Here is a 13,224-nt window from a genome sequence, read left to right as displayed (position 1 = left end):
ATTGTGTAGCCTGTTGGGATATGGAATTGGAATTGGAAGCTATATTGGGATTAAATCTGGAATCCCAATCCAGTTCGCAAAGCTAACCCTAACAAGATTCACAAGAGGGGAAAACGAATCCGAAATTGGGCCTGAAAACAGATTATCTTGGAGGTAGAGATTACAGAGGTTAACTTGTGAGAAGATGTATGTGGGGAGTGGATCGGAGAGGGCATTGTAACGAAGACTGAGAGTGGTGAGTTGGGTCAAATTGATGAGGGTGTTGTCGGGGAGTTCGTCGGAGAGACCCATTCTAGGGAAGTGAAGTTTGGCAACACGGTTGGTTTTGTTGTCGCAGAAGACACCGGACCATGTGCAAGGATTTTTCTTTAGGTTAGGTTTACCGACAACGAAAAGGGATAAGAAAAGGATTATAAAGAAAATGAAAGGATTTTTCCTCATTTTGGAGAGAGAGAGAGAGAGAGAGAGAGAATATGGGCCCTTATTTTTATTTTTTTTAATATAAATACTTAAAAGAAAAAAAATGTAAAATAAATATAATAAGGGCAATTTAGTCTTTTCAGTTTACCGTACTAGTAAACCACCTTCAAATGATCACCGATCCAAAAAATAAAAATAAAAAATCATAGTTTAGAATAAAAATATTAAAAAATTACATACCACATAGACCATTTTTACAAATTTATCTAAAGATTAAAAGGTTTAATAAAAAAGAACTATTTTTTTTTATTAGTACACAGAGATAAGGAAATTTATTTTCACCTGTTAAGTTCGACCCTGAAAGTAAATGAACGGTTCAATTTTCCTGATCTCTCACCGTTACCGTTTGTTAGTCAAAGCAAAAGAAACCCGTCCCTCTCCATCTCCGATTTTCTTGTAACGTAAACCCTAAAATCTCATTTCTTAGGGTTCATGATTGATCGAGAAATCATGATGAAAGCTAACAATCCCACAGCAAACACCGTCTGCGGCCACTGCGGTTTCCTAGATCGGAAAATCCTGCACCACGTCCGTCGCGGAGGTAACTTTCGCCGTCTCTGCACCACTTGTGTCCTCCGTCTCCACTCCCAGTATTTCTGCCCCACCTGTTTCATTGTTTACGACCGTTCACCCCCCGAACACGCTGTCGTTTGCAACAAATGCTACTCTTCCGCCCACCCTACCTGCGTCTCCCCTCCCATTTCCGCACCTACTCCCTCTTCACGTGCCCCTTCCCCTTCCCCTTCCCCTTGCGCCACTTGCTTAAACCCTAGCCGCCTTGTTTTCGATCCCAAAAGAACCGATGGAAATGGGGGGATGGATAATGATGCAGCGAGACTGCTGGTAACTGCTGCGGAGATATCATCTCTGTCAATGAGTAAAGCAGAGGTGGTGGCAGTTGCAGAAGCCGATAGGAGAGCGAAGGAAGCTTCGTACACGAGGAAGAGAGCCAGGGAGGCTCTTGATCATGTTGTGTACCTAATGGAAAACGAAAAGAAAAAAAACATCAATGGTAACAAAGTTGTGGCTATGCCTATGATAGATGTTCGAATTAACAACAACAACAAAGTAGTTGCTGCGAATCAGGTGTCCGAAGCTTTCAAGTCTGTGGTATTAAAAGAGAATGCTGATGGAATCGCCTTGTCTGAAGTGCAGAATAAGATGAGAGCAGTGTATAATCGTAATGAAGATTTAGGGCAAAAGAATGATTCAGTGTTAGTAGTAGATCAAGAACATTTACCCAAAAATAATCATGCTATGCAGGAGAATATTGGTTTGCAACATTAGCATTGGCTTCTGGTAAAGTAGCTTGAGCATAATGGTGTCTGTGATAATGTTTTTGTAGATGATCCTCATCTTACATTGTAACTTGTTGATTTACAGGTGGTTTCTGACTTTCTGTATTTGGTGCAAGGTGAGATCTTTCTTATGGTTCAGTAACTCATTGTGATAAATGGTACATTCTCTCTGAAAATTTAATCCCCCAAACTGTTTGTTTTGTCCAAAGTTAGAGATGATGGTTTTTTATTTACTTGTAAATCTGGTAGCAATGTGGCTTTTGCATGCAGTGAATTGAATCTTTTTTCCAAGATTGTATGTTTACACCACACATTCTTATTTTAGTATTATGCATTGTCAAAGTGAGCTATGTGCAACATCTCTCCTTAGAGTGTTTGTTGCTAGTGTTCTTTATACTTCTAGTTGAGGTTTTGCTGTTTAGAAGATCAAATTAGAGTTTTCTAGAAATCGTACTTCAATATTTTTACTAATATAGACAATGTACTGTGTTTTTACCCTTAATGGCAATTTAGTTACATTTTTTTACTCATAATAGCAACACACTAGTTTTTTAATAGTAGGCAACATAATTACATTTCTTTACACATGTCACATAATAGAAATGTATGTACAATTTATTACCAAGAAGAGCAACATACATACAAATAGAATATGTTACCCATATTGATAGTGAAATGTAAGTAAGTTGCAATTTTCTCTCAAGGACTGTTTTTGTAATTTACTCAAAAGTTTATAAATATGTATAGAATAGACTAAATTACAATTTTGGTTCCTGTGATGTCTGTTTGGATCAGGTCCAATTATTTATTTATTTATTTGTAATTATGATTCTTATTGAAATGTTTTATAAAATTTTTTGTCCTTAGGTTATCAATTGTAATAACTTAGTTGTTAAATATGCCAAAATGACCGTTTCCCCTCTCGTTTTCTTCGTTGATTTCATTTCCATGTTCAAGGAGCATAGCTAAATCCCCAACAAAAAAAAAATAAATCATAATCAAACTCGACCAAAGTGTATAAATCAAAACTAAAATGTAGCAAAAGGGGAAGTTTCAAGAAGATGAAAGAAAATGGGAAGTTGGGTATGATTTGGAATGGATACCATTTCTTATCATCCTTTTTGTTTGTCCAATCTCATCGGTTTGTTTGTCCAATCTCTTCCTCCCCATTCTTATTTATCATCCTCTTTGTTCTTTATTTCATTTTGCCAATCTCTTTAACTCATTATATGTCCGATTCAGTGAGTTTTTGACCAAATAGGTGTATTTTAAAAACTTATTTACCAAATAGGTATAGTTTTAAAAATATTTACCAAATAAGTGTAGTTCAAAATTATATATATATATATATATATATATATATATATATATATATATATATATATATATATATATATATATATTCCAACTTTTATTTTTTAAGTGTTTTTAATGTATATATTTTTGACATTTTAAAACTTTTCAATGTTAGTTTTCCCACAGGAAAAGTTATAAAATTTGTTTTTTTTACTCAAAATTTTTTCTAGACAATGATCATGGCCATGTTTTACACTTTTGATAGGTAAACACTTTTAATTTTTAATAACAATTTGATTAAAGATATTTCTAAAAAAGCAAAACATCATACCTGTTAAACTTCATGTAAAACACTTTTGATATACACTATAAAAATACTTTGTTAAACAATCCGTATCAAACTACTTTTAGTTACACAACATATAAAAAAAAAAACTATTAATAATAGTTTTAGCTTCAATTTGTATATCTACAATTAGATCAATCACATACACGTAACACAAGAAAGAAAATCAACTAGACATGTGATTCCGCCGGAATATGGGATTACGGTCTACACCCGCGGTAATCTCGCTTCTCTTGCTCTTATTTCATTGTCTTCCGACATAATTACAATCTTCTTAGATCGGATTACCGATTTGACTAATTGATACTTGAAAAACTTACTGAACTATGCACTACATAGGGAAACAACTTTTAATCGATCTTTTAACAAAGTACAGTTTAGAACTCTCTTTCTTTAACAGAATTAAGATATGAAATCTCTAATCTTTGAAGTTTTCTTTCTGAGGGATTTCGTTTTTGTTGTGCTATCAGATCCAGATCTAATCTACAATCAATGAAACTTATTACTAAGATGGAAAACATGAATTGAAATCAGAAATATGAAATCAGGAAACATGATAACCCTGTAATCAGAAAGATTAAAGATAAAATCAGAAAAATCCAGATCTATTCTACATTCAACGAAACTCATTAGAAAGATGGAAAACAGAAAAGCTGGAAGCTTGAAATCAGAAAGATGAAATTAGGAAACATGAAACCAGAAAGATGGAACCTAGAAATCAGAAAGATGAAATTAGGAAACATGAAACCAGAAAGATGGAACCTAGAAATCAGAAAGATTAAAGATGAAATCAGAAAAAATGCAGTTAATTTACAATCACGTATACTTAGAAGATGAATTTGAAGTTAGACTTTAGAACCTTTGAATCTTGATAGAGATGGTAGCGGTTGAAGAGGCGCCGGAGGTGAGCGGTCGTGGTGGAAGTGTCGGAGGACAGCAATTAATGACATGGATTAAGTGCCGACGTTTGGTGTGGCCGGAGATGGCGGCATCCGACCGGAGATGGAGGCCACCGGAGGAATCACGATGTAAACGCGTGTTTTGGAGCAGGGTAACGAATTTATTTCAAAATATCCTTGTTTGGTAAATATGTTTAAAAGCACACCTTTTAGGTAAATAATTTTTTACAAAACACCCATGTGGTTAGAAACTCCCGATTCAGTATGTTGTTTCCTGTTGGTGATCATCCAGTGGATGGACATCAGAAGCATTAATTGCAAAAATATGACAAAGTAGTCCATGTGGAGTAAATAAGAGCCATAATTGCAAATACAATAATGGACTAAATTGCAAGAATGCTCCTTATGTGTAGTCCAAATTTATCATTTTAGTCCAAAAAGTTTTGGACCAAAATAGAATTTTTGTTAGGGTTTTGGTCCAATTTTTTTTAAAAATTCATGAAATGATGAATTTACCATTTTTAATTGTTTTTTTTATTTGTTTATTACAACAGTTAAACAAAAAGCAAAAATAAAGTACTACTCCACCCCTCATCTTCCACTTTAATACACATCTCTCTCTCTCTCTCACTTGCCATTCTTATCGAAAAACACCATCAGGCACCATGTCTTTTTTTTTTTTTTTTTGGAAACACCGTCGGCCATCTCTTTGGTCACAAAGAAACAAATCAGAAATCGAAGAAACAAACTGAGCCGTCGCCATTTTACGGTTTTTGAAATCAGATGAGCTACATATTAAGGATACAACGCCTTTGTAGTCTCTCCTTCGAAGAGCCGCCAACGTTTGCAACGCCGTGTTCGCCCTACCAATAGATTTGGATCTCTTCGTTAGTCGGTGGTAGAGGTGACAAATTTGATTCACCGCCTATTATTTTCTCAGGCGAAACCGTAATGAAGACGAAGATGATGATGCCGCTGGAAGATGATAACGTTCTTCTTTCTTACAAATATGTTTTTCGTCCTCACATATGCCACGGTGTGGTGGCGTGATTTATGGAAATTCTGTAAATACGATTCTAAATCATTATGGAAAGGGGAGCTAGATTTTCTGCGACTAAGTGCGACAAAAGAGCCCTTAGAAACCTAAGGAGGTTAGAGATCGATTGGAGAACAAGATTTGAAGAGATCAGGGGCATGGAGAACACATTAATCATTTAGTTTGTTTATCTAAACATGTTTAGTGAAGTTTACATCGTCTTTAGTTGTTTTTCTGCTTTAGTCACGAGCAAATAACCCTTCACTTTCATTTGGTGGAGATTAACCTTGATACTTGTGTTGATTTCATTAATATTGGATTATTTAGCTTGGTTAATACTTGTGTTTGATAGATCGTTTACCTATTATGTTAAAGTTCTCATTTTTACTCCCTATGTATGAGTTATGTGTAATTAGATGATCACTCCAATCACATTAACTTGATTTTTAAGTGTTTATGATCATTAAATTGTTGGATCTAGAGATTAAACGAATTCTAGGGTTAGGTAATATTCATTGGTAAATTTAATTGTGTTAGAGAGCATTAAATATCCATATTATATGCTTGATTGATTATCTTGAACATAGATCAGAAATCATTAGATCAAATAATTCATAGTCCGAATATATTTATATAAATTGCATGTTTACTAATTGCATGATCATTGTATTAGTCGTTCATTAATTGTTAGCACTAGGAAATCTGATGAAGATAACTAGTCACATTAGAATTCGGTAACCAACTAATAAATCTATTACACTATTAAAGAAATCAACCATAAGGGAGAGGTGAGTTAAAGCTAAACGAAGGTACTATTTTATCTTGGTTTAAGTCGTTATCTGTTTTGTTTGTATTAGTTTAAGTAATCGTTAGTTAATTTAAAAGTTGAATTGATGCTATAAGTTTCTGAACTAGTAAAATCAGAAAACCCCCCAATTTATAGTATTTTCCTAGTTTAATTAGTAGTAGTAGTTTTTAGTGAAATCATACTCATTCTCTTAATGTTAAACAACCCGTACTTGCCATTCCTATACTACTATAAAAATATGTACACTTGCTTTATTCTGTAGTAGTCTAGTTGTGATATACACGGAGGGTAGAACTCTGACATTCGTCCCTAGTCCGGGAGTATGTAATAGGTATAATCACCTGCCACTGATTCGAGAGTATGGATTAGACATAATCATTTGTCTATGGTCCAAGACTATGGATTATGCATAATCATTTGTTCCTGGGCCGAGAGTATGGATTAGGCATGGTCATTTGTTATTGATCTAAGAGTATGGACTAAACATAAACATTCATTTGTGATCCGAGAGTATGGATAATATATAGTTATTTATTCCTAATCCGAGAGTATGTATTAGGTAAATCTAATCATTTCTTGATTCGAGAGTATGGATTATGTGAGGATCGACAAGATGTGGTAAATTGCTTATAAGAGAGATATTTGTATATTGCGAGTTTATATATATATATATATATATATATATATATATATATATATATATATATATATATTATAAAAGAAATCTTATTATGGGCGTGTTTGGCAAAAGTAGCTGTTAGCTGGAAGCGGGTAGCGGTTAGCTGGTAGCGGGTAGCTAGTAGCATGTAGCTGGTAGCTGGTAGCGGGAAGCTGTAGCTTTTATTTGTTATATGAATGTTTGGCAAAATGAGCTAGAAGCTTTTGAAATATATAAAATTACATAAAAGGACAATTGATTAAAAATAAAAAAAGTATATAAATATATTTTTAAGGATAATTATGGAAATTTGTTTCAAAAGCTCTGGAGCGTTTTGTTAAAAGCTACATGAAGTAGCTTTTAGAATCGGAGCGTTTTGATAAAACTAAAAGCTAAACGCTTGTACTGCCAAACGAAGCTTTTTGTTTAAACTAGAGCGTTTTGTCAAATGCTAAAAGCTAGAAGCTCCTAAACGCTACCAAAAGCTCTGTGCCAAACACACCCTATTTCTAAGAATAGATTCAGTATAATAATAATATTTTTTAAAACATTCAAACCATTAAGCTAATAGTACAACTAACCATTAATAAAATAATATTAAAATTTTAAATCATCTATCTTTAAAATCTTATCTTTTCTATGGTTTTGACCTTGTCTTGTAAAATTTACGTTTACTCCTGGTTGCTTTTGACCCAACCCGTCTAAACCTAATTTAGTCTATTGAGATCACTACAAATTATTATTATTACTAAGCGCGGTATGTGAATAATCGCCTTCTCATTTATCACCGTTCGGTCGCTTGAACTTTCAATCACAACCGCTATAAATGGCTATTTACAGGTTTTTGATTGTTCTCATGCTTAAACATTCTTCTCCATGTCTCTCATGCACGATCGATTCTTTGCTACAGTTAATCGAAGGTTCCTCAGTCGATCACTTCTCAAACGTAACACAGGGTTGCATTCGTCTTCGTCTTCTCCGGATTAATTCGTCCACGATCTCCCCTATTTCTCTTTTGGATACACTAATTGCTTGTGGAGGTTTCTTTGATTAGAGTATACAAATGACTCTCCCACTCCCTCTGTCCTTTTCTTTCCCTTCATATTCTCTTATTCCTAATTTAATTTGATTTATTGTTGTAGATTCATTTGGTTTGATCTCTTATTAATCGATATGAATAAAAGAAACATTGGCTTCCTCATCTCGATGTTGTTTATCATCCATTAAAATGATTGTCCGTCGACGAGAAGAAGAAGACTTTCACCCTCAAGAAATCTGAAGAAGCCTTCAACACTGCTAAGGTATGTGGATGTTAATGTGGATTTGGATTCAATTAAATCTCATTCTACTTTAATTTTGTGTCATCGATTCCTTTCCTTTTTACTGTCTAGTTGATGGTATTGAATACTTGGTTCATTAATGTTCAATGTGAATCAATAACATTCATTTTTATCATCAATTTAGGAAAAAATGAATTGCAAATTACTTCTTATGTATTCCATCTGTGATTCTTTTTTTCTTTTCTATATAGTTTTAGTATAATTAGACAGATTGTAGTTTTAAGGGCCAAATCTTTTTAGTAAATTGGTCAAAACACACATTAAATTGTTTTTTAACATTACGTTCATAAGTTTATGTTTCTACTTTATATGATTTTAGCACAATCAGATATATTGTGGTTTTGGTAACAATAGTGCATAATCATAGCTATATCATGGAGTTTGTGCTGCAACATTGCAATTTATTACATTTTTCCAATTAGTTAGAAATTAGCATGCCCTAGATTATAATTTATAGACCATCAATTCAAAAAATATGACAATCTTACTTCCTGAATTGATGTTAATATCTAGTACAAAGAATATGGGCGATCCCAGGTTCCATTTTTCTTGATGTTCACAAATGAATCCTAGTTCCTATGCATTAAATTATATGAATTTTGTTACAACAATCCCACCTAATTTTAGACTCTTGTGTTATTGCCGGGTTTTTCTGTAAATACATGTAGAATCTCTAAGACAAGTGAGGGTTCCAAAGACCTTAAACTTATGGATAATGTTTAAAAAACTTGATGTAAACAATGTCTCATTTTCACAAGAAATCCTAAAGGATTTAGAATAAACAGAGGATAATCCTATTCCTACACCAGCCCAAGAGCACACCCCTTTTACTTTCTTTCTTTGGTTAATATTATCCTTATTTACTTATTTTCCCTTCGTCACTATTACAAAGAACCAAGCATCATATCCTTTCTTACATAATGGAATTTATTAAATATCAAAATTAGAGGTAATGATGGTACATAGATAGATAGCGAGAGAGGGTCTAATATTTCAATTCCTTTTAATATAAGGTCCGTTCTATAATATTTCATTTCCTTTTAACTTCAAACATAGAAACTACTTTCCAAATTTTACCCTTATGGTTGCAAATTATGGAGAACTTACAAGAATTATGTGCCATAAAGTTTCATAAAATAATAAATCAAGGTTATTAATTAATATTATACATACAAATTCCATTTATAAAGTTTGCTGTTGTGATTTAAAATATAATATATGCAAGTCAATTTCTATCTGAGGATGATAACAAGTTCCAATTGCCCATTTTATTTTATAATGGCTTTACACCTATGGAGTTGGAGTTTGGAATCTATCCATGACATATTGTAAATTTGGTATATCATCAAGTGTTTCCAATTTCTTTTTGTCCCTTTTTCCTTTTCTCAATTGGTGGTGCCCTTACACCTGCTGATTATAATTTAAGGTTCTTCACATCTTTACTCTAAGAACTTGAAAGTTATTATCTCACTCAACTTGATTTTCAATATGTAGGTTATGCAGTGAAGTATATAGGCGTAAATACTAATGAAGAAAAGGGGTTGGAACAAATTCTAAGCTTTATTAACTTAATTTGTAACAAAGAAATGTTTTATTTTTCCACAGTATTTTTTTGTTTCAGTTTTTTGATTTGCTTGCTGCTCATGCACATATTTTTTAATTAATTTTGGCATTTGTTTAGTTTGGTTACCTTGGTCAAATATGATAGATATGTAAGGTTATCTTTAGGGAGATGGAAAAAGAAGGTTATATAAAAGCAAAATAAAAGAGATATGCGATTGAAAGTTCTTGTTTGTCCAATATTCATTATAGAATGATATTGCTAATAACATATGATCCTATAGGGTCATACTTTATAACAAGGTACCATCAATTGATTATTTATTAGTATAATTTGATAATTAATAAATATATTGTGACATCCCCAATTTCTCGGCCAGAAAAGACCGTTTTGTTTATGCTTTGTTTTATAAACCAGAGTAATCGTTTAAAGAAAACGGTTGCGGAATTTGTTCCCAAAACAAGATATGATAAAAACTTATCAAAACATTTCTCAAAGAGAATGTATTTTCATTAAATAATAAAACCTCGGGATGTCATGTTCCGATACAGACACATAAGCATAAACAGAACATACATTCATTTACTCTAGTGATTTACATCTCCTTTAATCTCTCAGTGCAAAGCAACTTCGTATCGATACCTGTGATACAATTAAATTGAGTGGGTCAGACTTGGGAGCCTGGTGAGCATATAGGGTTTTCATCCCACAATGTTATATCATATAAATATATATAGAACAACCAAAATTATATAATTTCACCATATAAAAGCAACTCTTATCCCACCCCAACGATCCTCACAACGCCACGATCTAAACTCTCGTATCTAAACTTTTCCTCTTTATCTGATCCGTACTCACGGATCTAAACTAATCTCTCCACCTGATCCATAATCTTGGACCTAAAACTAACCTCTTGGTCTAATCCATACTCCCGGATCTAAACTAATCTCTTGGTCTGATCCATTCTCCCGTATCTAAACTAATCTCTTGGTTTGATCCATACTCCCGAATCTAAAACTGTGCGCAATCCATACTCCCGGACTAGGGACAATTTACTATGTATTAATCCATAATCCCGGATTAATGACAAGTTTACCTATTGGTCTGATCCATACTCCCGGATCTAAAACTGTGCCCAATCCATACTCACGGACTAGGGACAATTTACTATACCTAAATCCTGTTCTGATCCATACTCCCGGATCTAAATTGTGCCCAATCCATACTCCCGGACTAGGGACAATTTACTATGTCTTAATCCATACTCCCGGATTAATAACAAGTTTATCTCTTTTCCTATTCCATATTCTCGGATCTAAATCCAATCTCTTGATCTAATCTATACTCTTGGATCTAAAACTAACCTCTTGATATGATCCATACTTACGGATCTCATCTACCCATGTCCTACCCAACATATTCGTAGATACAAATATATATATATATATATATATATATATATATATATATATATATATATATATATATATATATATACAATTTAACTCATTAAAACCTATATAGTTCATCCATTCCATACTCAATCTCAAATAAACAAACAATATATAAACACATAGCACGCATTTCATAACAAATACTTAATATTTATGTGTTAGAAGAAAGTGACCACACACTCACCCAAAACATATACTTAATACATTCAAACAATACTTGTATTATAATCGTGTTTATGAAAGGGACTATACACTCACCCATATAAACAACTTTATATTATACACATAGCACGTATATCGTAGCAAATACTTAATACTTACGTGTTAGAAGAAAGTAACTATACACTCACACATATAAACAACAATAAACTTAATACACTCAAACCATACTTGTATTATTATCGTGTTTATGAAAGGTAGTATACACTCACTTGATCAGAATATGATCGGACAACACTACGACTTGCAAAAGTAGTAATCCTCAGCAGATCTGAAAGATCTCTACAAAAATCGAACTTCTCGTGGGCAGAGCTTCGGCTCGGAAACCGCACTTCTCGGGATCTTTGGGATCTCGGGACTTGCTTCGGGACTCGGGAATATTACCAGGGCTTCAGGGTACTTTTGGCACGCAAATCGATGCAAAACAGGAGAGAGAAGAGAGAGAATAGCAACCCTAAACGGTTGGGCCTTCAAATCTATTTATAGGGCAAATTTGGCCCTTGCCACGTCGTGGGATCCTTTTGCCACGTCGTGGGCTTGGTCGTCACTGCATGCGTCATCCCAAGTTGCATCTGGGGGCCTCCCGGAGGTGTCAGGACACTTGCCACGTCGTGGCACTGCTTGCCACGTCGTGGTCTCTGACAGTTTTGGGGTTTCGCGCCCCGAACTTCAGAAATTCATAACTTTCGCATACGAACTCCGTTTTCGACGTTCTTTATATCGCCGCGAAGGTGAGATTATGCTCTACAACTCTCGTTTAGACTCCATTGGCTAATTTTGACTTTATTTTTAATATATTATAAGTATATTAATTATATATTATTTTTAGTAGGCCGGGACAGGAAAACTCCGTTCGAAATTTATAACTCCTTTTTCTGAACTCCGATTCCGTCTGTCTTTCCGTCGTTGCACTACTATCGATGAGATCTTCAATTCTCATTTAGATCACTAAGGATAGATATCTATCTACCTTAAATTCACTATTTATCTCGCTTGGTCACGTTGGGTCGTTCCGATTCTGTCGCGAAACTTCGACAGGTCATAACTTCTTCGTTATAACTCGGATTTCGGCGTTCCTTATATGCACGGAAACCTTGTAACATATACTATAACTTAATTAAGATTATTCCTTCAAAATAATCTTCCATCAAAAAGTCATTTTTGATGCTTAACGTCTCTAATTGACTAGCCCGGATCTACGGGGGTTACATATATCAACACTTGTATTTAATTGGAAACTTATTATTTGATGGAAATAATATTTTAATAATTGAGAATTTATTATTTATGTAAATAATATTTGATGGAGAAATAACAACTTATGACATATATCAGAAAGTATGATAATTTATAAGTTATATTTCATTAAATTAGTTAGAGTTTATTTATATAAAAATGTGATTTATAATATATATATATATATATATATATATATGTGTGTGTGTGTGTATGTGTGTGTGTGTGAGTGATAGCCTTTTATATATATTGGATTTATAAATATGTGTATATATACTTAGCGTTAACTGGTTAAATAAAATAAATTGGCACTTGAAAGTTGTCTCTATGACATGTAATAACCATGAGTTTCTTCATGATAAATGAGATAATCTTCTCATTTTTTATTCTCCAAACAAAGCTTGTAAGAAAGCCTTACCTTACTTTATTGTATTGCTTTTTGACCATGCTTTTTGCATATAAAAGAAAGGCATTAGACAAAAGTTTTCCATGAGGTGGAGTTCTTTATATAGTTGTGGTCAGGTATTGAGGAACACATGCATAGGCCGAAAATTCCATGAGGTGGGGATCTTTATATAGTTGTGGGCTGC

The 13,224-nt window shown here is 33.5% G+C and overlaps 1 protein-coding gene and 1 long non-coding RNA gene across 4 annotated transcripts; both read left to right on the top strand.

Annotated features, from left to right (window-relative positions):
- Nucleotides 1-780: 780 nt before the first annotated feature.
- Nucleotides 781-4,257, top strand: LOC145046614 (uncharacterized). The gene is made up of 5 exons (XM_078994900.1): nucleotides 781-1,766; nucleotides 2,028-2,073; nucleotides 2,646-2,690; nucleotides 2,824-2,919; nucleotides 4,054-4,257. Exons 1-5 carry the CDS (start codon nucleotides 913-915, stop codon nucleotides 4,255-4,257), a joined length of 1,245 nt encoding a protein of 414 aa, XP_078851026.1. The 5' UTR covers nucleotides 781-912.
- A 3,296-nt stretch (nucleotides 4,258-7,553) lies between these two features.
- Nucleotides 7,554-9,821, top strand: LOC144998179 (uncharacterized). Of its 3 annotated transcripts, XR_013660181.1 has the most exons (4): nucleotides 7,554-7,661; nucleotides 7,732-7,876; nucleotides 7,964-8,122; nucleotides 9,656-9,821. It is a non-coding gene; the product is annotated as an uncharacterized LOC144998179 (long non-coding RNA). The 3 variants fall into 3 exon arrangements; XR_013660182.1 differs by lacking the exon at nucleotides 7,554-7,661 and having other exon boundaries at nucleotides 7,668-7,861; XR_013660180.1 differs by lacking the exon at nucleotides 7,554-7,661 and having other exon boundaries at nucleotides 7,668-7,876.
- Nucleotides 9,822-13,224: the final 3,403 nt, after the last annotated feature.

The sequence above is a fragment of the Lactuca saligna genome, chromosome 5 (assembly GCF_052625555.1).
Source record: "Lactuca saligna cultivar CGN05327 chromosome 5, ASM5262555v1, whole genome shotgun sequence".
Taxonomy (NCBI): Eukaryota; Viridiplantae; Streptophyta; class Magnoliopsida; order Asterales; family Asteraceae; genus Lactuca; species Lactuca saligna.
Note: the sequence above shows the minus strand (reverse complement) of the source record. Positions and strands in the feature narration are given on the sequence as shown.

Bases quoted from the DNA above. Each gene is read 5' to 3' on its own strand.
- LOC145046614 (XM_078994900.1), top strand. From the start codon at position 913: ATGATTGATCGAGAAATCATGATGAAAGCTAACAATCCCACAGCAAAC. The intron at 1,767-2,027 runs GCATTGGCTTCT...TAAATCTGGTAG, and splicing joins AATATTGGTTTGCAACATTA to CAATGTGGCTTTTGCATGCA. The intron at 2,074-2,645 runs GTATGTTTACAC...TTTTGTCCTTAG, and splicing joins TGAATCTTTTTTCCAAGATT to GTTATCAATTGTAATAACTT.